The 27,419-nt window shown below is 33.6% G+C and overlaps 1 protein-coding gene and 1 pseudogene across 2 annotated transcripts in view; both read left to right on the forward strand.

The window, feature by feature from the left end:
• SRFBP1 (serum response factor binding protein 1) overlaps positions 1 to 27,419 on the forward strand; it is a 56,957-nt gene that overhangs the window by 21,171 nt on the left and 8,367 nt on the right. For both annotated transcript variants that reach the window (XM_006913309.3, XM_015590518.2), the window contains 2 exons: positions 17,760 to 17,831; positions 27,064 to 27,145. In XM_006913309.3, coding sequence (XP_006913371.1) covers positions 17,760 to 17,831; positions 27,064 to 27,145 — 154 coding nt within the window. The remainder of the gene's footprint in view (positions 1 to 17,759; positions 17,832 to 27,063; positions 27,146 to 27,419) is intronic.
• LOC112480744 lies at positions 6,676 to 6,794 on the forward strand (annotated as a pseudogene).

Consider the following 27,419-nt stretch of genomic DNA (forward strand, 5'->3'; position numbering starts at 1 on the left):
TTTCTGTTTGAAAACAAAAAACAGTTACAGGTCCTTGTTGGCAAAAGTGATGCAAATGCTATTACCATTTATTGAGTCGTTATACACACCTAATTTTAAATTAAAAAACTGATTTTGGAATTGCTTCCGTTCAAATAAGCCTACTGTAGAAGCTACTGAGTGTGTAAACAGAATTGAGGGGTAGGAAGTAAGAAATACCACATGAGCTTTCTGTCAAAATGTTTTTTATTTCTTTTTGTTTTATTTTGATTTGATTTTTTAAGTTTTGTAATTCTGCAAATTTGAACTTAGAACTTTGGCAGAACCTTTCTACTAATTGTGAAAGTATCTAAAACTCTTTTTAACTGTTAATTAAAGAAAATTTGGATAACCAATACTACTGTCATAATGTCAGTATGAAATAATGTGGTGATTGAAAAAAGAGGTGAATATTACAACATAGTTTGTTTGAAAAACACAATGAGAGACATAGAGTCCTAAAGTAAAACCACAATAAAAACAAGAAATAACAGTCTTAAAAATGTGATTTTCTTATTCAACTGAGCTGTCACCTGAATTTTGAATTAAATGGTGTCATTATTTTCAGACATTTACATTTACTAACATGAACACATTGTTAGATTTCTAATAAGTGGAAACGATGTATTTCTGTTTTTTTCTGTTACAGTAGCTGTTAGTATTTACTACTCAAAATATTGATATTTTGTGACAAAAGAAACTCAGTAGTGTTCAGTTTTTTCTTGAATATGAAGAATTTTATTCTGTTTTCTCTACCTGCCACTAAATTATGTAAACTCTTTAGTTTTCTAAGAAATAAAAATAACCCTAAGGGCTGTGATTTCTCCAATTAAAAAACCTTCTTTAGCAATTTACAATGAAAATGTATAGTTCACTTGTATTCTTCCCTTTTTTCTTCTTCAAAACTAACTAAACCCTTTATAACAAGGATCACTAACTCCCAGCCACAGACTGGTACCAGTCTGTGGCCTGTTACAAACTGGGCCACACAGCTGAAGGTGGGCAGCGGGTGAACAAGCAAAGCTTCTTCTGTATTTGCAGTCACTCCCCAGCACTAGCATCACCACCTCAGCTCCATCTCAGATCATCAGGCATTAGATTCTCATAGGAGCACCAGTTCCTGGTGCCAAAAAGGTTGGAGACCATTGCTTTACAAGATATATCAGTTTTATATATAGGTGAGATAAGGAGAGAAATCCTCGCTTTTTAAATTCTTGATTTCTGTTGAAACTCAGTATATTAAAATAGAACTTATGGATTTTGGTTGTAGTTAATAATTCTTCTGTTCTCCACATTCTAAGATAGCAGCCCAGTTTATTAATGATCATATATTTTCTTAAGATCCATAAAATTTGCGATCAAAAAGAAATGTGCAAATGAAATAAAGACTAGGAAGTCTTTATTATAAATTCCATGCTATATGCTCAAGTTAGCTTAGTTAAATACATTTGAATTTAGAACCTACTATGTATGTACATGATTAGATTTTTGCCATCAGAGAACATGCCGTTCTGTGGGAAACAAGCACATGAGTCTGTCTATGGTATATACTATACCAGTATTATAATCAAAGAGTCGTAAGAATCTAGCAAAGGGACCAATTAGTTTAATTACTTATAGGATTTAAGGAAGACCTTACAGAAAGAGGGGACACTAAGTTGTAACTTGAAAAATAAATGTGATTTTACTTTGGAAAAGGCAGTCTAGGTAAATAGAACACACCAAGAACAAAGCATACAGGTTTGAAAGTTCTTGGTGTGACCTGGAAGGGCTGCTCAGTAATCTGTTTCTATTATAATATTTAGCACATTGAATAATTATTTCCTTAGATGTCTCCTTTTTTTGATAAGATGTCTTTTTATCTCCTATGCTTAGTTTACTAATGGCATAAAGAAGACATTCAGCGGGTATTTCTTCAGTAAATGTATGTCATGGCTAGAATATGGAATGAATAGAGAAACAAAAGGTTGAAGATGGTGGCTGAATGGTAGATAAGATTACAGTTTAAAGCCTTTTAGGAAATGTAGATGATCAAAGTTCTTGAGTAATCTGTGTATTTTCTAGAAAAATAAATTCGAAGGAGAGTTAGCATTGATTATTGGGAAGAGATTAGAGGGGAGTTGACTACTTAGGAAGCAACACTGACTTAATTTTTTCATGCAGTAAGGAGACATTTATTAAATGTATGTTTATGGAAGGCAATATGCCATGTGATTCATTGTTCCTACTCTGCAAAAATATTGTACTATCATATTATACTATCAGAGAGTAAGGAACAGATACACAGTTTTAAAAACAGGATAAGTTATAATAGGTGCTTTGAAAATTTTAAAAGAGTAAGAGATTGCTTCTAGCTAATAATCAGAGAAGGTTTTCTGGAAAAGGTAAAATGACAGTTTAATAAAAAATTAATGTTACCGATTCACCAAATTGATAGGATTTCTTTAACAGTCTTTTGTTGAATCTCAATAGCAAGGATACTGTTTTACACAACTCTACATCTCAGACTTACGTGTTATTTATAGCACTAGAAAGCTCAACTTCAGATGTGCAAACACTGCTAATAATAATTTTAGTTATTAATTATTGAGTTCCTACTCTGTGCTAGACTCATTGCTTCATCCTACATATATTATCTGTAATCTTGACAATAGCTCTTCAAGGTTCCTGTTTAGCTCCATTTTACTGATATGGAAACTGAGGGTTTAAGGATTAATTGCTTTGCCCAGAATTACACTATCAGAGGTTGGCAATACCAAGATTCAGTCCAAATCTATCTGAATCAATAGCCCGTGTTAACACTCTACTAACCTAACTTCTCTTACTTTAAGTATTAAATGCACAATTTTATCAAGAATAATTAGTTATCATAAAGAAATGTGTTTTCATATTATAATTTTAATAATCACTCTTAATTGAAAAGTGAAAATAGTAAATAATTTATCATTGCCTCTTGGGGAAAAATAGGATTTCCTTATAATTTGACGTAATTAGAGTAGTTGGGCTTTCCTAAAGATATAGAGTGCCTGGTTATTCATATAGGATTTTGTGTGTGCATTTAACATTTAGAAATAATATCTGGAAGCTAAATACCAAAATAATCAATTCCCTTGGGGCCATGAATTAGTAGCAATGATGAGATTTCAGAAATGTTTCATTCCTTGCTAAATTTGGCACTATATTTTAATTTGAATGTAATGTGATTCTAGTCTTAATTGGCAAAAGCTCTTTAATAACGGATGTAAATATAATTAAGAAACAAATATGAATTTTATTATCATTGTACTCTTGAAAATACTGGAGACCTGAAGTTCTAGCAAAAATACTTTGAAGGAACTTATAATACCAAATAGTTGACTTCTCTCAGTTTGAAAGATTGTCTCTTACTATTTCAGTTACAGACCACTCTCCTTTAACATTCCTAAATCTCTTTTAGCACATCCTTATATCATAGTCATAATTTCAATATTATGGAGAAAGACTCTGCCGCAGTCACCTAATATAATTTTCCTAAGGCCTTTTGGTGAATTTCCTAGGTGATTCATTAAAGAAAAATTGTTTTGTGGACTTATATAATTGGTTTTTGAACTTTTTAAATTTTTCTTTAATTCTTTGAGTTTAGGCAAGGAAAACTAAACACAAATTTATGTAGATAAATTTTAGGAGTAAAAAGGTGGATATAATATATTCATATAAAGCTGTAATTTTGTTCTTTTTGATATACTGAATAATAAATAACTATATACATCTCAGCTCTATTTTCTTAACATGTTATTGAGAAGATATTAAAATAAAGTGGTTTTAAGTATTTTATTTACTTATAAATTTGCACAAAATTGTGTTCTTTTAAACAAATGTTTGGATTCCATGTCAAAAATAGTAAACTTTTCTCCCTAAGACCAGCCATTTTGTTAGAAGATCACTAAAATGAAAAAATCTTTCTACTCTGATTTATTCCTTAGAATGCACATTTGCTCTAAATCTAAGTAGAATCTTCAGGCTGATGTAATTGCTGCATCTCATTTTCTCCGCTTGCCTCCTTAAACATTCAGAAATGGATAATTTCATGTGCCAGGAACAGTTTAGATGTTTTTATTTGGCATAAAAAAATGTGATCGTGTTTAATCACTTGAGTTAAACAAGCTATTTTTTTTTCTTATTTTCTAAAAGGTATTTGTACTATGAGAGACAGGACCGTATAATGACAAGATTTTACAGCTTCATTTGACTAAATTATTTGGAAATGTTTATGCTTAGTTAATATCTGCTTTTAAATGTAATGCAAATCTTTGGACTATTGAATTTTACAAATTTAGCTTTTGCTCACTGAAATTGTCATTCTTTTTACATCAGTTATTTTCACGTCTTTATGAAAATAATTTCTAGTTGAAAGATGCATTTCAGTTTAGTTTTTAGACTATGAAGATTCAACTTTAAACATAAAAGTTAACTTGGAACTAAAGTGAGACAGTACTATTTGTAGACATTTAGTAATTCTTTAACTGGCTGCCAGCAAAAACCTGACACTAGTAAAATTTCCTAGTAGTAAACCTACTTTGTTTTCTATATCACTCTTTTGTTCAAGAACTTAAATTTACTTCCTATTGTCTACTAGATGGGGTCTAATTCCTCATGGGTATTAAAAGCTTTTTCATTAGTTGGTTCTTCTCATCCTGACCAATTTTATCTCTCATTGCCATTTCTGTCTACATACTGCAGTCAATTTTATATCTCCTACACAAACTTTATGCATTCCTGTTTTTAAGTTTCTCTAGCTTTCTTTGATAACAACACTGCATTCACCTCCCTACCTCATATATACTCTTAAAAATCCAGAGTGAATTGTCACAGCCTTCACCAATGTCTTAAGCAGTGGTTTTTTTAGGGATACATGCATGAAGATTCATGCCTGGGGACATATAGAGGAAGGGAAGTTTGCACAGTTTGAGAAAGGTCCCTCAATATTTTGCTTATCTTTTAATTATTCTTACCGTTGAGAACCACAGCAGTAAACACAAATTACCCTACTTATTTCATCTTCATACGTACATATTGAAATTAGGTAATCAGTTTTTAACAGTCTACTGCATTGCATCTTCCTTTGTGTTATGTCAGGTCATTTGCATGTTATTTCAAAAATTAAGCTACTCTTTAGTTATCTTTTTTTTTTTTTACGCAGTGCTTGGTGTTCAATAGAAGTCTCTTGGTGCACAATAGAAGTCTCTTTAGTAACATACTTCAGATATTTATATGGACACCTATTATAAAAAAAAATTTTAAAGAGGTTATAGCATGGTACTATTATTTTTCTAATCAAAATGAAGATAAATTTCCATAAAGTTGTGAATTTTTAAATTTCTTTTCCTTATCCACCATTTAATAATAGTGCTTGAGACTTTATTATTCATTTTTCATTTCAAGTTTAATAATTTGAATTTTAAATACAGTTAACTCTTGAATGACATGAGAATTAGGGATGCGGACTCCCTACTCAGTCAAAAATCCCTGTTTAACTTTTTGACTCCCTCAAAAATTTAACTATAGCTATCCCTCAGGATTGGTTCCAGGACTCCCTGCAGATACCAAAATGTGATATTAAATGGCATAGAACAATGCATACAGTTGACTCTCTGTATTCGAGAATTCCCAACCAAGGATCAATTTTGATTTGTGGTTGGTCGAATTTGTGGATGTGAAACCCTGGGATACAGAGGACCAACTGACTGTGTATTTATTGAAAAAAATTTTCATATAAGTGGACCTGCACATTTCAAAACTATGTTGTTCAAGGGTCAACTGTAATGAATTTTTTGAAGTAAAATTAGCATTGGTGACATTTAAAGGTGTAGAAGGATATAATTATATAAGCAAAGAAGAATCAAGCCACATGTATTATTTCCTGAAGTTTTAACAAATTGAGTTGATACTGTTTTTGTACCACTACATATGCAATATCAGTGTTTTTAACATAGTACTCTTTTAATAAATTTTTTAAGATTTGAATCTCTGTAGTCTTTTACTCCATGGAAATGGCATAGATAAAATACTATTTAAGATAGCTATTGCCTTCAATATCAGTTTGAAAAATTATACCAGAATCTATTCAGTGACAAATCCTAAACAGACGTCTTTTGAAGATCTACTGTACCCTCCAGTCCATCATCATTGTCACTTTAGATCAGAAGCTGAAATTATTTTCACTATTTTAGTTAGTATTGTAGGATTCAAAAAATAAAAGTTTTACCTTATATTATTTAGGCCCTTACTTTACCAGAAAAGTTTACATATTTTTTTCGTGTCATCTTGGAGCTATCCTCATGACCATGGCACTTTATAGCTCAACAAAAATATAGTGGGCCATGTTTGTTTACCAATACTCTGCTGGTTTATAGAAGTAAGAAATTAATATGTTTGCCCTTGAGAAGCTTATAGTCTAATGAGAGAGATGGACGTGTGAACAGAGAGTTTCAATATTGTGTATTAAACACTGATAGATGCATTGGAGGAGGGCCACTTAGTACTTCTTTGAGGATTCGTGAAAAGCTTCCTGTAGCATGAACCTAACTTTTAAAAGGTGACCATAACTTCACAAGTTGTAGGATGGGAGTCTTAAATTTATATTGCTTTATTATTTTTGTTTTAGAAAAGTCATAAAGAGTCTATGGCCATGCCACCCTGAACGTGCCCAATCTTGTCTGATCTTGGAAGCTAAGCAGGTTCAGGCCTGGTTAGTACTTGGATGGGAGACCACCTAGGAATACCAGGTGCTGTTGGCATAACAAAAAAAAAATGTTCAGGTAAGCCACGAGAAGCCAGGAAAATGAAAACAGAGAAAACAAACAGAAAACAAAAAAATAAAACAAAATTGCAGACTTAAGCTGTAACACATCAATAATTTCACTAACTCTAAATGGTCTAAATACACTAATTGAAACAGAACAGTGTGACAGAGTGAATAAAAAATTAATGATTAACTGTTTTTTTGTTTTTAATTTAGAAAATAAGTTCAAACGAAAGACATAGTTACGAAATTTGTTCTCTTGTCATAGTTCTAAACAGGGGCAGTGTTTACTGGCAGATCAAGTTTATGCTCTACCCAATACAGAGATAACTGAGATATTCAGTTTAACAATTTATAATACCTGACAGGTTAAAAGTTTAGTATCCATTCTTTCAGCAAGTATTTTGAGAATTTACCAAATTCCATTATGATACACCTGAGGGAAAAAAAATATACAAAATATTCTGACTTTTAGAATTTATTTTTGGGAAAATTGAGGAAGACAGCATAATAAATAAGTTAATTAATATGTTAGATGCTATGTTATGGAAAATCAGAGCAGAGTAGGAAGGATTAGGAGTGACGTGAAATAGTTTGGTATGTAAATCCAGAGTGCAAAAAAGATTTGCGCTAGAGATAAGAGACTGGGAATTGTTGACTCGTATGTGATATTTATTTTTTTATTTATATTTTAAAATAATTTATGTTTTAATTGCAGTTAACACGTAACATTAGTTTCAGGTGTACAACATAGTGATTAGACATTTATATAACTTACAAGGTAATCACCCCAATAAATCTAGTTCCCATCTGACACTATATATAGTTGCTACGATATTATTGATTATATTCCCTATGCTATACTTTATATCCAAATGACTATTTTGTAAGTACCAATTTGTACTTCTTAACCCCCTTCCCCTTTTTTACCCATCGCCCCAACACCTCTACCATCTGGCATCCATTAGTTTGTTCTCTGTATCTATGAGTCTTTCTGTTTTGTTTATTTTTTATACTCCACATATAAGTGAAATCACGGTATTTGCCTTTCTCGATCTTACTTATTTCACTTAGTATGAATCTTGGTCTATCCATGTTGTTGCATATGGCAAGATTTTATTCTTTTTTATGGCTGAGTAATATTCTATTGTATTTATGTACCATGTCTCATTTATCTAGTTGTCTTATTGATGGGCACTTAGGCTACTTCCATATCTTGGCTATTGACTTCTCTTCTTGGCACTGGAACCCTGAGCTGGAGAGGTGGTATAGGGCTGGGACCCCCCTCCCTCATCCTGGAGTGATCTCCACAGCCAAGATATCCCTCCCCATTTTTAACCACCCACATGGTTGTGGGGCCAGCCTGTTCCACATCTCTGCCCCTCCTGCCAGTCTCAGTGTGGTTTCTTCTGTATATCCTTAGTTGTAGGACTTCTGTTCAGCTAGACTTCAGCAGATTCTCATGATGGTTGTTCTGTAGTTGTAATTTTGATGTGGTTGTGAGAGGATACAAGCATAGTGTTTACCTGTTCTGCCATCTTGACTGGAAATCTGACTTGTGACTAGATGAAGTCACTAAGATAGTGATGAGTACCAGGGACAGAATCCTGGTCCACTCTCAAGCTAGAAAGAAGAGGGAGAATTAGCAAAGAAAGCTAAGGAAGAAAAACCAACAGTATGGGTCCTGTAAGTCATGAAGAAAGTATATCAAAGAGAAAGGAGGAATTAACTTGTTAAAAGGTGATGATGATAGGCTAGAGAGGGGAAGAATCAGATGTGCTGATTCATTGAGTAAGAAGATTACTGAGACCTGTTCATTGTACAACATGGAAATCATTGGTGACTTTTACAAGAGTCTGCTTGAAATGTGTTTAAAAGAAAATAAACAGCATTTGGAAGTAATGAGGAATTCCTAAGTGCTATATAATTAGGGTGACCATATGACTGTATTTTCCTGAAATTCTCCTAATATTCACCACTTGTGTCCCAGCATAGTTTTTAATAGTGCCTCATTTCACTTTCATATGTGGTCATTGTCATTATTTTTTTATCCTACTTATATTTGACCAGTAGTATTCCTTCAAAAGTAGCTTTTGTGACTGTGAGAGAATCCCATTAGTTCTTTCTTTTTTGGCATAACAGTGTTTCTGGGATTATACTTTTCTTGCCTCAGATCTGTAATCTTTCTCTAAGAAACCCTGCTTCATTTTAGTGATATTTAGCAAACAAGAGTTGAAATATGGATAGATTTTGATTGAGGTAGAAAGGGAGTGAAAAAACATAGGTGGCCAGTTAGAGAAAGGCATTCCACAAATAAGAATTTTTAAAGCAGAAGTTTACCAAGGATACTGAGGTAGGAAAATAGAAAATTTAGTCACTGGTTTCTATGTAAAACTGAATGGGCGACATATGAGACACCCTAGAAGAAATGTAATATTAGAGCAGAAAGATACCTTGAGGACAGGTAATGAATGGAATTGAACGTCAGACCAAAGGTCTTTGACTTTGTTTTGTATTTAGGACAGTGACATATAATGGGTCTTGGAGTTACTAGTCCTGGAGGCAGGAATACTAGTTAGGTCGTTATAATCTCCACAATCCATAATGAAGTATTAAACCTAAAGGTAGGTTAATGGCAATCCAAAGGAGGAAATGAAATTCAACAGATATTGCAGCAGAGAAAGCAGAAAAGGGGATGGGATCATAATAGAAGCATGACAGAGACCCACAGTATCAGATCACTGAGCTGTCTAACCTGAGTAGCAGAGGCTAGAGATGCCATTAATTGCGATAGAGAACACAGTAATAGGTAAAGGAGGATGACACAAATATTTTGTTTGGAAAAATCCCTCGCAATTTGATAACGGAGTATAACCTATTGAAGTTCCATCTGGTAGAAGTGTATTTAAGAAATGGTAGGCAATATTTAGAAAATAAGGTTTTTGTTGTCACTGAAGGGTAACCATAATGATATTACCGTCTGGAAAAGCATGAAGATTTGGATGTGAATATCTCTCACGAGTTATTTCAAATCCTTTATTTCAGAGAAATGCATATATTGCCTCATTTCCAAATAGACAATAAAACTGCAGAATCCAGACTTTTCTTGGTATCTTATAATTCCTTGTATTGGGAATTAACCCCTTAAAATCATATTCCAATTTTGATCATATTTTGGAAAATACAAACAAGTTTCATGTTTTACTAAATTAAAAGCCTTAATAAGAGTCTCTTGGAATTTAAAATGTCAACAGGATTGCTGCCTCCAAGTTACTTTTTGTCTTGATACACTGTTCCGCTCCACTGATTTAGAATAGTCAAGTTGTAGACATACTTCCCTCCACTCAACCAGAGACAACACTACACTGATGATATAGTTATGAGTCAGTATATGGTAGTCCCTCCTTATTCACTTTCCATGGTTTCAGTTACCCGTGGTCAAATGTGGTCTGAAAATATTAAGTGAAAAATTCCAGAAATAAACAATTCATAAGTTCTAAATTGTGCACTGTTCTGAGTAGCATGATGAAATCCCCGACCCAAAATGTGAATTTTCCCTTTGTCCAGGATATCCACACTATATATGCTACCCACCTATTAGTCACTTACTAACCATCTTGGCTATCAAATCAACTGTCTAAGTATCACAGTTCTTGTGTTCAAGTAACCCTTATTTACTTAATAATGTCCCCAAAACACAAAATTAGTGATGCTGGTGGTTATGCCAAAGAGAAGCTGTAAAAATCTTCCTTTAAATGAAAAGGTGAATACAATACGATATTTTGAGAGAAAGTGAGAGGGAGGGGATTCACATACCTTTTTTATGGTCTGTTGTTCACATACCTTTCACATACCTTTTTTATGGTCTGTTGTTATAATTGTTCTGTTTTACTGTTGTACTCTAGTTATTGTTAATCCCTGACAGCACCCAATTTATAAATTAAACTTTGTCATAGGTATGTATGTATAGGAAAAATATAGAGTTCGGTAGTATCTGTGATTTGTGGCATCCTCTAGGGGATCTTAGAGTGTATCTTCATTGGATAAGGGGGACTGCTGTATTTGATTGTTCAAACAAAAGCCTCTGGAGAGAAGAAAAACAAGAAGATAGCCAAAAAACCTAAATTGGGATTACCTAATTCCAGTTAAATTTGCTATTTAAAATAAAATATGCAGTAGCATCTGACAGTGTAAATTAAGGGAACTGGGATGTTCTGGTGGATCTGGTTATTTGTGGATGACTTGAGCAATGTTAGTTTAATATGATTAGGAAGGAATTAAAACAATTTCTAATTTATCACCACTGACTAATGAGAAGATATGGCAAAAAGCAAAATGTGGGGATTCTAGTCCTTAACTTTGTTACAATACCTCGAATGAGTCTCTTAAAAACTTTCTTAGGTTATCATTTTCTCTTCTATAAAATTGAGTGGGTCAGGGGTCCTCAAGATCACCTGGAAGCTTAGTGATTCACTAGAGGGATTCACAGGATTCAAAGTTTTTTATATTCACAGTAACAGTTTATTACTATTTAAGGATACAGATTAAAATCAGCAAAAGGAAAAGGCACATGGGAGAAGTCCAGGAGAAACTAAGCATAAGCATGTGGTGTCTTCTCCCAGTATAGTCACATGGACACACTCCTGGCAATGAAGTGTGACAACTTGCAAAGCATTGCCATCCAAGGAAACACTTGAACCTTGATGTCCAGGATTTTGATTGGGAGCCAGTCACATAGGCACGAATCACCTACATGAATGACTTCAGCTACTCACTCACCAGCCTCCCAAAGCAAAGAAGTGGCCACCATAAATCACATTGTTAGCATAAACTATCTTGTCAGATTGGTACTCTCTGGCGCAAGGGCTCAAAGCTCATCTCTCAGGAGCTGGCCAAGGGCCAGGCCTGAAGATAAGCCTTTTCCAGGAATGCACAAAATTTGAGCAATGCAGGCCTGCTGAGTTAACTCTTCTGCACAAGTGTAGAATTATGAATAACTGAAGTCCCTTATAATTCTAATGTTTTATTAATAGATTAATAACTTCTAGCATAAATATTGTAAAGAATTTAAGGCTTTATTTTGTCTTTGGATAATTCTATTTGAAAGCGTAAATAAATTGATGCTAGAAAATAACACTGGATCAAATGTCTAAAAATAAAAGAATATGTGACTTATACAAGTCAGCACAGAGCCCTGCTCACTGATGAATAAGCTCCCAAATGAGAAGATTAAAATTTTCAGAATTGAATCATTTTAAGGAAATCCAAGGAAAGGAAACTACTTAATTCAGCCTAGTTACAGATGCTAAATTTAGTTTGCATTTATTAGCAAATTACTGATATTTTTAATTTCCCATGCATTGGTGATAAATTTAAACATTTTTAATGAAAAACCTTTGCATCATTTTTGTACAGTTCAGTAAATTGCTCGTTTTACCTGTTTAATTTATAGTGCAGTGTTCCATATTTATACCTGTTATATAACTGTGGTATCTTCTTCATTTTTGTTTATCCTTGATTCATGGTTTTTGCATATCATTGTTGCATTTTTTTATTTTTATATTTTTTTTCAGTAACAATTGACGTACAACACAACAATTAGACATTTATATAACTTGAGTGATCATCCTGATAAATACAGTACCCATCTGATACCACTGACTATATTCTCCATATTATATTCTACATCCCCATGAGTGTTCTATAACTACCAATTTGTAGTCTTAATCCTCTCTCCACTTCCTATCCTCCCACCACCCAATCTGACAACCGTCAAAATGCTCTCTGTTTCTATGAGCTTCTTTTTGTTGTTTGTTTGTTTGTCTTGTTCTCTAGAGTCCATATGTGGCATTTGTCTTTCTCTGTCTGACTTACTCCACTCAGCACAATACCCTCTAGGTCCATCCATGTTGTTGCAAATGGTAAGATTTTGTTCTTTTAATGGCTGAGTAATATTCCATTGTGTATTTATAGCACCTCTTCTGTATACATTCATTTATTGATGGACACCCAGAAGGCCTCAATATCTTGGTTATTATAAATAATACTGCAATGAACATAGGGATTCACATGTCCCCTCAAAGTAGTGTTTTGGGTTTCTTCAAATAAATACTGAGAAGTAGAACGACTGGGTCCTTCTTTGTCTCTTGTTATAGTCTTTGTTTTAAAGTGTGTTTTGTTTGCTATTACAATTATTGCTACCCCAGCTTTTTTTGGTTTCCATTTTCATGTAACATCTTTTTTCACACCCTTCAGTCTGTGTGTGTCTTTCAATCTGATGTGAGTCTCGTGTAGGTAGCTTATGTGAGTCTTGTTTCCATATCTATTTAGCCACCTTATCTTTTGATTGGAGCATTTAATCCATTTACGTTTAAAGTAGTGGTTGCAAGATATGTAGTTATTGCCATTTTATTATCCATAATTTTTCCTTTTTTTTCCTTTTTTCCTCTTCTTTTTAAAGAAGTACCTCCAACATCTCCTATAACATTGTCTTGGTGGTGATGAACTCCTTTAGCTTTTTCTTTTCTGGGAAGTTTTTTATTTATCCTTTGATTCTGAATGATAGCTTTGCTGGGTAGAGTAATCTTGGTTATAGATCCTGGCTTGTGTTTAGTTTGCTCTTTTTCTAGTTTCTTAATGTGGAAGCTTATATTACTGATTTTCACTTTTCCATGTAAATATTTCCTGCTAGTCTCTTCTGGCCTGCAAAGTTTCTGTTGAGAAATCAGTTGATAGTCTTATAGGAGCTCCCTTATAGGTAATTAACTGCTTTTCTCTTGCTGCTTTTAAGAGCCTCTCTTTGTCTTTATCGTTTTGCATTTTGATTGTGATATGTCTTGGTGTGGGCCTCGTTGGGTTTGAGACTTTTTTGGGACTCTGCACTTCTTGGGCTTGTATGTCTTATTTCCTTCACCGGATTAAGTAAATTTTCAGTCATTATTTCTTTAAATAAGTTTTCAATTCCTTACTCTCTTTCTTCTCTTGGTATCCTTGTAATGCTAATGTTGATATGCTTGATGTCCCAGAGGCCTCTTAAACTATCCTAATTTTTTTGGATTCTTTTTTCTTGTTGCTATTCTTATTAGGTGTTTCTGCTACCTTAACCTTCTAAATTGCTGATTTGATTCCCTGCTTCATCTAAGCAATGGTTAATTTCTTCCAAGGAATTTTTCATTTCAGTTTTTGTATTATTTATTTCCGACTGATTCCTGTTTATGTTTTTTATCTACACTTTTATGTTTTCTATCTCTTTGTTAAAGTTTTCACTAAGTTCCTCTACTCTTTCTCTAAGTTCGTTGAGCATCCTTATAAAACGTGCTTTGAACTCTGCATCTAGTAGGTTGCTTGTCTCTATTTTGTTGAGTTCTTTTTCTGGAATTTTGTTCTGTTCTTTTGTTTGGGACATGTTTCTTTGTCTTCCCAGTTTGGCTGCCAATTTGTGTTTGTTTCTATGTATTGGGTAGGGCCTCTATGTCTCCTGGTCTTAGTAGAGTCACTTTATGTACTAGGTGTGCTTTGGGGCTCAGTGACACAGTCTTACCTACCTGGTCACCTAAGCTGGGCGTTCCAGGTATGTCCCTTGTATGGGTTGTGTGTGCCCTCCTGTTGTAGTCGAGTCTTGGTTTCTGTTTGCTCGTCAATGGAAGGGATTGACCCTCGAGCTGATTGGTTGTGAGGACTGGCAGTGACCAGTGGAGGAGCAGTCATGTAGGAATGATCCTATAGAGCAAGATTCACTTTAGCAGGGCTCTGGTGCCTGCCCTGTCTGCCCTTTGGGTGTGTCGTTCTCAGATGTGATCCCAGGTGGTGCTAGAAGCCAGCCACTGGGCATGCAGACCAGGGCCTCCTGGGAGGGGCCTTGCCGTGAGCCAAGTTCACCTGCAGCCTGTGCCCTGCCCAGGGCTACATAGCATGAGCCACCAAGCAATCCACAGATGGCTACTACCCACAGTGAGCTTGGAAGTGCCTTGAGAGGCCAAGTCACAAAGTGAGGCCTGCTGCTGCTAGTGCTGGGCCTAGGGCTGCTCAGCAAGAGGTACAGGGCATGCTGAGACCAGATGCTGCTTATTTAGGTTTTGTGAACCGTTAAGAGCTTTTAGGAAAATGCACAGCATGAACCCAGGCAAGCCGTTTGTATGGAAAATCCACTGGAAGCAGCTAGGGCAGGCTTGCAATTTCGGAGGGGCAGGGTCTCAGAGACTCAACAGGTTGGGGCAACCAGTGTTAGCTACGCTGGAGATCCAACAGATTTGGTGGCCACTGGGTCTGCGAGCCAAAATGGGGAGAGCTCAACAAAAGAATAGTGCCCTCTGCCAGCACTTGTGTATGGGAGAAAGCTGCCGTCCAGCCCTCGCCCTGAAGCCAGATAATTCGTTTCCTCCTTGTATGTTCCTAGTGCCTTTCGAGTAGCTGCCCCAGAGCTAGAGCTCAGAGCGAGTGAGTCAGTCTCTGAGTAAGTCTGTGCGCGGACCCTTTAAGAGGAGTCTCAGCTCCTGTAGTGCTCCGTCTTAGCCACAGACTCCACTGTTTTTCACAGCCAGAAATTGTGGGGACTTCTGTTCCTGGCACTGGAACTCCGGGCTAGGGAGCCTGGTGCGGGGCCGCGACCCCTCACACCTCCAGGGGGACCTCCACAGCTGAGATATTTCTTCCAATTCTCAACCGCCACACACAGGAGTGGGGCCAACCTGTTTGGCGTTTCTGCCTTCTCCTACCAGTCCGGAATTGGCCTCTTATATGTGTCCCTAGTTGTAGGACTTTTGTTCAGCTAGAGTTCAGACGACTCCCAAATGATCAATGGTGGCTGTTCTGTAGTTTAGTTGTAATTTTGATATGGTTATGAGATGCAGCAAGCATAACGTTTACATACTACACCAACTTGACCAGAACTCTGGTTCATGGTTTTCTAGTTGAGAATAATTCTATTTGTATCTACATGTCTTTTTTTTTCTTTTTAGCCACTTAATGTGTTTGAGTCATATTTAAAATTTCTTTGATTTAAAATGTTCAAAAACATTTTTTTAATAGAAGTTTAGGGTTTGTTTTTTTCTCCCAAGTTCATAATGTATGACTTTGCTATAAAATTTGCAAATTACCATATGGAATAATGCATTTTATTTTGTATTTGAAATTGCAGAATATTTGCAATGGTTATATTTAATTTAAAGAAAGAAAAACCATTCTAAAATTTAAGAGAAATACTTTTATCTGAAAAAAAATGCATTGGAATTAGTTTTGTATAAAAGAAAGCTTAGTTTTCCTCTCCCGTTAGTCATTTTACTTAGAATTAATTCCATACACAAGAAATGGCATAATGTAAAATTGCCATATAAACTGAACTGTTTTTCTTTCACATTTTCAATTGATATTTTATTAACTATGATTAAGTGTGGCGCAAAAAGGGACCAAATGACTTTTCAACACTATATACATGTAAATTTCTTTGGAATAGGCACATAGCTGCTATCTAAATGTGCATTGCTGGGTCTAGAAATGGATCTTAGTTTTCCAGTTGGCATGAAATCTTTTCTCAGAGCAGTCTCAATCTTTTAGCTGGCATTGATTGGCTTATTAGCTAACGTAGTTTCTAGCCATTCACAATATAGTATCTATATTTCAGTGAGTCTTTAAGTAGTGTTTTGCCTTCTTCCATTATAAATAAAAATTATATTAATGTAATAAAGCTGTACTTTGCAGCACTCTACTAGTCCTGGCTGTTTTTTCCAGTATTTATTTGTTCTCTTTAGTTTTGCTTCTCTAAAACAAAAAGCCCACATTGGCAACTAAAATTTCTTTGAAAAATCCTGAATTTGACTTTTATATTGATGAGACTTTACTGACTTCTTCAGATTTTCTGTTTTCTTACCAAGAAATAGGCATTTGAAATTTTTTTTCACTCTAGTCCAATTCTGTTTAACAAATGTGACATTGTACTAGGGACTAATAGTCAAAGCTGAATAAAATGCTGTTCTCACCCTTGAAGAACTTGCACTCTAGGCTCTTCATTCCATTTTTCATTGAAAGAAATGGAAGACAAAGGTTAATATAAATTATTCCCTGACTATTTCATGTAGTTCCTCAGGCCATTTCTTTTTGACTGGATGGCTCATTGCCTGACTTTATTCAAGCTTGCTTGCTTCCTTCCCATGTACTTGAAAAACTAAGCTGGTTAGAGTATACTTCTACTTCTGAATAGTTAGCCAGAAAGCTGGAATTGTTGAAACTCTGTATATATATTCACGTACATTAGGAAAACCTGATAACTGTTAATATAGAAAAAATTCATTTTTGTATGATCTTAAAATCATCCATCTATTCATCCGTTCACTAATTTCCCTTAGTGAAATGAATATCAAACTAAAATTCTCTTGAACATGAAGAAGGGTGTGTGATAAAATAACCATGTAAACATTGCCATTAAGTTTTCTTATTTTTCTCTCTGCTTTTCTGTGTGTTTTTTTTAATTTTCTAAAATAATGTGGATTAATTCCTTGCATAATATAAAAATATCTTGTAGTTTATATTTGTTTAAAAGTTAAAGTTAAATATTTCTCTAAATCTCTACATTTCTCTATGATGAAATTGTCAGTGTCTTATAATGTCATTAAAATAAGTAAAAATCTCTTTAAATTTAAGAAGTCTTAAATTAACGTTTTGAATTATTTTAATCTTATTTTTATTAAAGAAATGTTTTTAGTATTCTGGAGATTTATAGCGCATTGAATTTTCTGGCCTCTATGGAATCTGAATATAATTGTCTTCGGGGGATTAGCTCTTAAAACATTTTTCTATGGCTTCTTTTTCATAGCATGATAATTTCTTACTGTGTGATAGGAGTTATTCTCTTCTAAAAATTAAAAATTTATTTAATATCAAATTTATTAAAAGCAAAACATGGGAAGGAATGTAACTTAATAGTTTAGATTCATAACTAAATTTTTTTTTTTTAATTTTTTTACAGGAATTGAAACCTGATGTAATAACTAAATCTGCTCTTGGTGATGATATCAATTTTGAAAAAATCTGCAAAAAGGTATATCTGCAGTGGATTGTATTTTTTTAGGAAAAGTTTCTTATTTATATTTTCGACTGACTTTTTCTCATCACTGCTTTTCTTGATAAGAAAACTTATAAAGAAGCCAGTTACTATTAGTATATAATGATTTTTCTCACTTGAGCTTCATATTGCCACTAAAAAAAAAATTTATGTTAATTTATGAAATTTACTTTGCTGTGTTATCACACCTTCAAGGTTCTTAAAGGCATTTTATATTTAGTGTGACATTTATGTGATAGTTAACAATTAGTGATCTTACTAATTAGAACAAAGAGTCTTTACTCTTTCCAAATAATTTCTATGACTATCTCATTTAATCCCTATATTTACTCTGTGAGAGATTATTTTTACCCTTTTTTCTTTTAACAAATGAGGAAACTAAAAGAATGAAGTAACCGATTAAGACTATATACCACTATTATGTGGCACAGTTTGAATCCTTGGATTCAATTCCTTGGATTTGCCTCTCCTGTTTCTTTCTATTTGCCTGTTGCATTTCCGCCCACTTTGTTAATGCCTACATAAGACAGTTCCACCTGAGAATAGATTTTAGATAGATTTTTCTCTATTGCTTTTCTGTTTTCACTTTCATTGACATTTACTCTGATCTTTATTACTTCTTTCTTGCATTTGTGTTTACTTTGCTCTTTTTCTAGTTTCTTAATGTGGGAGCTTATATTACTTTTTCTAACGTAAGCATCTAATGCTATAAATTTCCCTCTAAGCCCTACTTTAGCTCCCGTACATTTAATAAGTTATATTTTCATTTTCTTTTAGTTCAAAATGTTTTGAGTTTCCTTTGAAACTTTATCTTTGACCTATAGTTTAATTAGAATTATATTTTTAATTTCTGAGCAGTTAGGAGGTTTTCCGGGTATCTTTTAGTTACTTTAGTTTTCTTTATGATCCATGAGCATACTTCTTATGATTTTTATTCTTTTAACTTTATTTGTGTTATGGTCCAGAGTATGGCTTGTCTTGGTAACTATTTTATGTGCACTTGAAAACAATATGTATTCTTTTGGGATCAGAGCCCTATAAATGTCATTAGATTAAATTAGTTGATGATGGTGTTCATGTGGTTTCTATCTTTACTGATTTTCTGCCTACTTGTTTTATTGATTACCAAAAGAGGTATGTTGGAATCTTCAGCTATAAGTGTCAAGTTGCCTATTCCAGCTTAAGGAAAAAAATACTCTTATTCTATATTTATGTAGACTAGCACTTACTTCTCTACAGTTAATTGATACTAGTTAGACATGTTAAATGTTAAAGCATTTTATTTTAAGAAGGCCCGAATATGAAAGGTTTTTGCTTGAGGGGTGAGAGGATTTGTTGTTGCCATTACTGTCCTTGTCAGAAAAGCAATACCAGAGTCATGAGCACGATTTTACAATAGTGTCTTTATCTTATACTGCTACACTTTTACAGTAAATATTATTTCATAAGTTTCATAATGAGAGGAAAGAACTAGTATTATAGTTTTAAACTTGTGGTTTGATCCATATCTCACACAAAATATTGACATGTTAAATAGGATAGTGGTAAATATATAAAAATATGGCAGAATATATTTCTGTTTTCTCTGGGAGTTTAATAAATTAGTAGTTTAAGATTTTTAAAAGAATATTTTTTGTAATATTTTTTGAACTTTCTGGTTACTAAATTCTAAAAAGTATTTCATTAACATTTAATTTGTGGTGAGAGTAAAAAGCAGTTTATTTTTGATTCTCTAATAATATTGTTTTCCTTTAAACCCTAACAGTAAAACTTGGCAATATTTTATTACATAACTTGAACTTGGAAATATCCAAAATAAAATATCCTGTGTCTTTCCTTTTTAAATTTCTCAGCCAGATTTTCACTTTGGAAGGTTAATATTAGTAAATATATGTGTGATATGTGTAAAATATATGTGTAATATGTGTAAAATATATGTGTAATATGTGTAAAATTTTAGGGTATCATCTTCCATTTGCAACACTTTGTGAAACCTGATTAATTTTCTGCTCTTTTGTACCTTCCTCCGAAGAAAGGAAGTAAAAGAGGTAGAGAGGGAGGAAGGGAAAATAGTTCTGTTTCATCTAAGTTCTTGATGGATTTAAACTGTTTTGTTACTATTTTATTTCATTTGTGATATCTTTCCATTGGGTTCAGGTTCTTTCATATCAAAATCTGGTAATAAATTAAACCTCTAAAACAAAAATGAGGCAAGCAGCTGAATGTTGTAAAGAGAGGACTGTTATTCTTTAGTTTGCCATAGGAAGGGAGCTGACTGGAAGATGACCAAATATGAAATAAGTCTATTACACAGAGCTGTGCACATTTGAGGTTATCTGACCATCAGAATAGAACCCAATAAACTAATTTGTGTAACATCTTACAGCTTGAACAATTATACATTCTTATCTTAATTGATCTTATAACAATGATCTCATATAGAAAGTATTCATGTGTGTATGTGTGCACGTGTATATATAGCAATAGTGATAGTGTATTTATCTTTCAAATTCAGAAAGAGAGTAGAAGGGTTAATAAGTAACCAGTTAATATGTATATGATGGGAGTTTAAAGCTAGAGAGTTTAGGGACAGAAACACTGACATTTCCAGACTGCTGTTGCCAGAATTTCAGGAGCATCTCAATTCAAAATATCTGTTGCATACATAGCAATCAGCTAGGCACTGTGGAAGCTATGAAGGGACTAGGAGACACAGAATATGTTCTAAAGGAATATGTAATCCAGTAGAAAATAAAAGACAGTTACATTAAACAACTGTAGGGTGAGAGGAAGCAACTTTGTTAACATCTACAGTTGCCTGACTCATTTAGTGCTGTATATATGTTAGCTTTCTCAGGGAAGATGGTGATTACCCCATTTAACAAATGAGACAGTATATGTACCTGTAGGAAATGACAGGTCCAAGGTCTAAATCTAGGTCTCTGTCTATAAAATGAAAGTTTAGGACAAAAGGATGGAATCCGGTTCCATATATATAAGACTGCACTTTAGAATCACAGGGTCATAGGAATTATGTAAATGAGTTCAGTGTATATATAATGGTTGCCTGCCCATTTAAATGTGAACTCTAAGCCTTAGTTTGCCACAATTCTTCAGATCCAGCTGAATGGACTGTTTCTTATTATGTCTCTAAATGTTTTTAATAAGTACAAATATTAGCATGTTGATTTATATCTTTAGGTAAAACTTAGAATTGAAATTAAGTACACTTAATATCAAAAGTACTGCTACTAGCATTCTACCTTTACCAGTTCATTTAGAGCCAGTTCGTTTTAGGCATCATTTCAAAGGAATGAACATTTCATGTAACAGAGCTTTTTCATTTGTAGACCGTTGTTTATATTCACATGTACATTCTCAAAATTCTTTTCAAAATTCAATACCAAATGCTTTGTGTTCACAGTAAATAACCATATGCCAAAATAAAAAATTTTTCCATTAAAAGATGAGGTGTTTTCCCTTTTTTATTTAATTTATTTGAAATGGAAGAAACTGAAGGTGTGTTAAGCCACAGTTTCCTGAGAACTTTCCATGGCAAACATTGTGTCAGCTTTAAATAAGGAAAGCTGTGGCTTCTTTCTTACTCCTCAATATTGAGAAGACTTTAATGCAGGTGTTAAAACTTTTCTCACAGAGACTACTTAGCCTTTTAAGCTTCAAAATAAATTTATTTAAATTTACGATGTATGGCATACTGTATTTGAATTTTTTCTATAAACCTTCATAGCATTTTCTGTCTCTTATGAAGTTTATCACATTCTGCCTTGGAATAGTTATTTCTGCATTCGTCTTAACCTTTTAAATTAGAGCAAGGTCATGAGCTTCAAAAGATGGTGTTTTTGTCTTCATTTGTAAGACCAAGCCTTCACATAATGCCCTGTTTATGCAGATACAAGCTATAAATAGATATAAAGAGGGTAGAAGAAAGACAGACAGTAGATTAATATGGAGAGATAAAGGAATAGAAGTCTTTCATGGCAGGGACTGCACTGCTAATTCTTGTGAGTTCCTGCACTTAAGGAAATAGCAGCAGAGACCCAAAGCACTACTACCAAGGGTTGAGCCCACTTGTTTCACAAGCTTCTTTTTTATATTTATATTTAATTTTTTTCCAAAAACGGTTTAAGAGTGACTTGGAGTTAGGTCACAAAATAAGAGAAAGTTATCTCAAATAGTTTAGGAGAAAACTAGTTTCTCAACAAATATTCTCATACTAGACTGAATTCAGAAACCTGACTTTGGTACATGTAGTTTCTAAAATGTTTGATTTAAAGAAAGTCTTAGTTCAAAATGATCAAATTCTATAAATTACAGCAATCATTTAAATAAACTTTTAAAAATTTCTCCTAAGTAAAAATGTCCAATTTAACCTTCCTTTAATTTTATTCTTCAGAAAGCAATTAGAAATCATTCATTTAATTTTTTAAATTCAAATTTTAACACGAGGTAAAGGGAACACAGACCAAAGGTTTTATCTAACAATTATACTAACAGACTTGACTTGATTTCAAGAATACCTAGCCAGTTTCCTATCTCAAGCCTTTATGTTATTTGAATGCTCTGCTGTTACATATGGCCGCATAGGCTATATATACTGCAGAACTGACAACTAGAGTGCGAGTACAACCCTGAAATTAAGCAATGAACAGCCCTTTTCAAATCAGTCTCACTTCTTATTAAGCTGGTATGTTCCCCCAAATCAGTCCTCCACAAAGGCTGGAACATAAAATACAGTTATAGAGGAACAAATATAACAAATAAGAATAACAAATTCATTTATTAGATTAATACATAATTGTACAATTTGAAACTTATTCTAGTTTTTCATAAATAGAATTTACCGAAATTGAATAATTAAGTCACTCTGGGATATTTTCCAGGATAGAGAAATAACTTTAGTAAATAAACTCAATGATAAAGTGGGTCTTAAAACAATATTTACCTAGAGTCAACACTAGATATACAGATATTACCACTGCTCTTCTAAAACTTTTTATAACTAAGATAGGAAAATATAGCTAACTATGGAAAGAAAAACACCCAGTTCATCAAAGCTTTTAGCAAATTGCCAAACAGAGATTCAAGAACAATAGTAGACATGTTTTGAACAATTATACATGAATATATTTTATCAAAATCTATTTAGGATTCCCAGACTTTCTTATCTAAAAATGTGAAATTAATGTGATGAGAGTAGTTACTTTCTGATATTTCTGTTATACAAATACAGATGTTCATATATTGGGGATTATCTTGGAAGTGAATTTTTAGTTGCTACAGAAAATAGACTGAAAAGAGCAATTTAAAGGTAAATAGCTGCTGCTGCAATGTCTTTTTTTCCCCTGAGGGAAAGGCAGGTTCCTGGAGTGTGTATAATAGTTGTCAGACTCGCTATTTTTGTTGTCTTTACATATAAATGTTCTGTGAATTGTCCTGAGGATTAAAACTATTGCCTTTGCAGTAATTACCAAATTGTTTCTACTAAGCTAGAATCTCGAATTATGTCACCATTCAGGAAGCACTTTTAATGCATTTGGTGCTATAACCTGTTGTCTTAATTTGTCAACAAAACTCTGTGGTGATGATGTTTTTATTTTGAATTTAACTTTTAAATGTCATGAGCCTGCTAAAAGTTTTTCTTTTTTCTAATTTTTTAGTTTTACCACCACTAAGGATTCTACTTGTGTATAACTTGGAGCAGATGCCACACCCTTTTCTGTAAGGGGACCAGATAGTAAATATTTTAGGCTTTGCAAGCCATGCAGTATGTCACAACTACTCAATTCTGCCACTGTGACATGGTGCAGTCATAGATAGTATGTAAATGAACAAATTTGACTGTGTTTCCATAAACTTTTATTTTAAAAAACGGGCAGCAGGTGAGAACTGGCCCATCGGCCAGTTTGCCAAGCACCGGTTTTGAGAATCAAATACTAATTTCTACATAATCTTTTGTGAAAACAACAGTTCTCTATTAGTTCTTCTGTACTTTGAACTTTAGTTGATTCTATGGAATTTATCCCACATCAGTCTGTGTATCAATACACTTTAAGCATTAGCTGTTGACTTCCTGCTGTCATCTATAAGTATTTAGATCCCCATGTCATATATATACCCTTCTATCCTCCTAATATACATACGTAGGCCAAATTTAGATTAGATGAACATTTCCTGATGTTATTTTGACTTTGAGTCATGTAATGCATGATTATTATTTTTCTTTTTCTACATAATATTTCTGTTTCCTATAATTTATAATTGTTATGTTTATTTTGTTTTTTATCTTCTCTCTAGTATAACACCAAACTTATCAGTTACTGAAATCTCCTCTAAACTTATTTAATACACCAGGTATTCTAAATCTAAATCTCCTGTCACTATCCTGGGGATTCCTTTTGCCTGTATCTCTTGTTTTTTATATCCCAGGCCTTCTTCATTTTTTGTATCCTCCTTCATTTTTGTGGAGCCAGTAGCTTCTTGAGAGAAAGGTTCAAGGGATGTAAACTTTTTTAAACCTTGCACGTCTGAAAGTATATTTATTCTCACTATTTTGAAAATCATTTTCCTTCAGAAATTTAAAAACATTGCTCTGTTGCCTTTTGACCTTTGATTCTGATTCCTGATTTTTTTCTTTTTTTTTAGTGATTTGATTTTTTTTGGGGGGGTGATTTGTTGGGGAGTTTTTCTCTAAATGCTTATAAACCCCAATATTCTGATGTCACTCTCTATTTTTATATATATCGTGTTGAACTTTTTCAGCCTGAAAAAATCACGTCTTTCATTGGGAGTTCTGTGCTACAGCTTTTAATATGCTTTCTATAAAACTCAAGTAAGCATGTTTGACCCATACGTTCAGCAGCCCAGCTTGTTACTGACTGACTCAGGATACCAGCAATAGGCTTCCTTCCCAGATTCCGTCATATCTCTTCAAGGTAGATAAAACGAGTAAGAAGTCCTATATTACATCAGGAAACTCAGCAAGGGATTGAAGAAGTAGAAAATTGATTTAATACTTTATGTAATGAATGGTCTCCAAATGGACTACATTTCTTGGAGAAAGTTGAACAAAGATGATGTGTAAGAGTCAGAATCGAGGTATATTAGTTTCCCTACGGCTGTTGTAACAAAGTACTATAAACTGGGTGGTTTAAAACAACAACAGTTTAGTTTCTCATGTTTCGTGAGGCTAGAAATCTGAAATTAAGGTGTCATTAGGGTTGTATTTCCTTAGAAGGTTCTAGGAAAGAACCCTTTCTTGCTTCTTCCATCCTCTGGTGTCCCTAGTCCTTCCTTGGCTGTGGCAAGATAACTAATCACTGCCTCAGCCTTCTCTCTCTGTGCCTCTGTATGCAAATGTCCTCTTTAAAAGGACATCAGTCATATTAGTTTTAGGGTCCACCCTAATCCAGTATGATCTCCTCTTAGTTAATTATATCTGCAAAGATCGGTTTCTAAGTAAGGTCACATTCTGAGTTTCTAGTTGGACATGAATTTTAGGGAGATATTATTCAACCCGGTACAGAAGGTAATGAGACAGTAGATGGTCCTGGCACAGGATTTACACCAAGTATAATTTAAAGGGGTTATTCCGGGTGACATTGCCTAGATCAGTCCTTCCAACAGAATAAATTTCAAACTGCCATCATCTTCCTTTTACTTGGGTACTCATAAGTTTTTCCCTCACTGGAAGGAGGGAAAAAGCCTTGTATTGGACTATTTACAATAAAGGATAAATTTAAAATAAAGTTGTTTGAAGCTAGTGGCTCTACTTTCACACACTAGTGAAATTTATTTACTTGCTTTATAGAATGTTTATAGAATGATAATTATCACCAGTTACTATTGTAGGCACTGGGGCTATAACAATGAGGGAGACAAAGTCCCTGCCTTACAGATATGGAAATATCTGCACTACCATGCGGCATTAGATGATGAAGTAAATAAGGAGTGATGGAACGTGTTGTGTTAGTTTAGATAACATTTGAGCAGAGACCTGAATACGATGAGATGTTCAGCCATGTGTATATTTGGAAGTAGAGAAGGGCTTGCAGTGTAATGGCCCAAGTATCAGAAGTCAGTAAAGCTTAAAGAAGAACAGATAGGGGCCCTGATTACATTTTAAAAGCTCACTGTGACTGCTGTATGGAAAATTGGATCTGAGTGACCAAGATGCAAAGGAGAGTATGAGCTTATCACCAGGTATGAGCTTATCACATTGGTCCAAGTGAGAAATGTTAGCGATTTGGTCAAAGATAGTTAAGAGTAGAGATGGTGAGAAGTGACTGGTTAAATATATTTTGTAGATGGAATCACAGGATTTGCTGAAGGATTAATTGTAAAGGAAGGAGAAATATGATGGAAGAATCATTAGAGTTTTAGGCTCAAGCCACCAGAAAATTGAAATTCTATACAATAAGACAGGAAAGACTATAATAGAAGTAGGTTTGAGAAGAAAATCAGAGGTATCTTTTAACATCAAATAGGAGGTTGGGTAATGAGTCTGTAGCTCAAGTTAGAGCTGGCGATAGAATTTGAAAGTTGTCAGCTTGCCTACAGATGATATTTAAAGCAATTAGTCTGAATTATGGATTTTCTAAATTCATAAATACATTAAATATTATGTATAATCTGTACCCATTGAGTTATTATCAGATATATATAAAGTGCTGACTGTAAGTTAGGCACTGTGGTGGAAAGTTATGAGAATGCACTAGTAATACTAGACATTGAAAATGTAAATATATAGAATTAGATAATTTCCAGGTCTCTTAAATGGAACTTCAAACATTATAGTAGTCATAAGTTATATCACCAGCTTAATGCTATACGTTATTTGATTCTTTCATATTTGGTCTTAACTTGATGTTTTAAGCTCTTTAAAAGCAGGAACTTTGTTTTTTAATGTCACAAATGGTGCCTACCACAATTTTGGAAAGATATTAAGTACTCAAAGAATATTTATTGATTACATGATAATTATAATAGTTCAAGGGCAATAGTATTTTTTTCCCTGTGAATTTTATTTATCTTTAGCATGGATTATACAGGTGACTTATCTAGTGAGAATATTAACAAATTGCTGTTCCCTGATTCTGATTTTCGAAAATTATGACATATTCTATTTTATTCACTTCTTAATATTGCCACATTGTTTTTATTCCCATGTGTATATTATTTCAATTTGCAGCCTGATTCAACTGCAAATGAAAGAGCAGTTGCCAGATTAGCAATGCACCCACTTCTGAAGAAAAAAATAGATGTGCTAAAAGGTATGAATTTCATGATTTTTAAGAAATGTACTTAAATGAGTTTGGGTATATCATTTGAATAAATGGCTATTGATTTATTTATGTTTTTGCTTTTTACTTTTGATAATCTTTTATATTGTAAATATTTCTTTCAAATATTTCCAAATGTGAAAAGGTACCTAAAAATATGGAGGGTATCTGGTGTCTGAAGAAAAACTAAATTTGTATTTTTTTTCCTAAATTTTAATATGTGAATATACATAATATATATTCATGTATTTTTATATAATATATA

This window comes from Pteropus alecto, unplaced genomic scaffold, assembly GCF_000325575.1.
Source record: "Pteropus alecto unplaced genomic scaffold, ASM32557v1 scaffold20, whole genome shotgun sequence".
Classification (NCBI taxonomy): domain Eukaryota; kingdom Metazoa; phylum Chordata; class Mammalia; order Chiroptera; family Pteropodidae; genus Pteropus; species Pteropus alecto.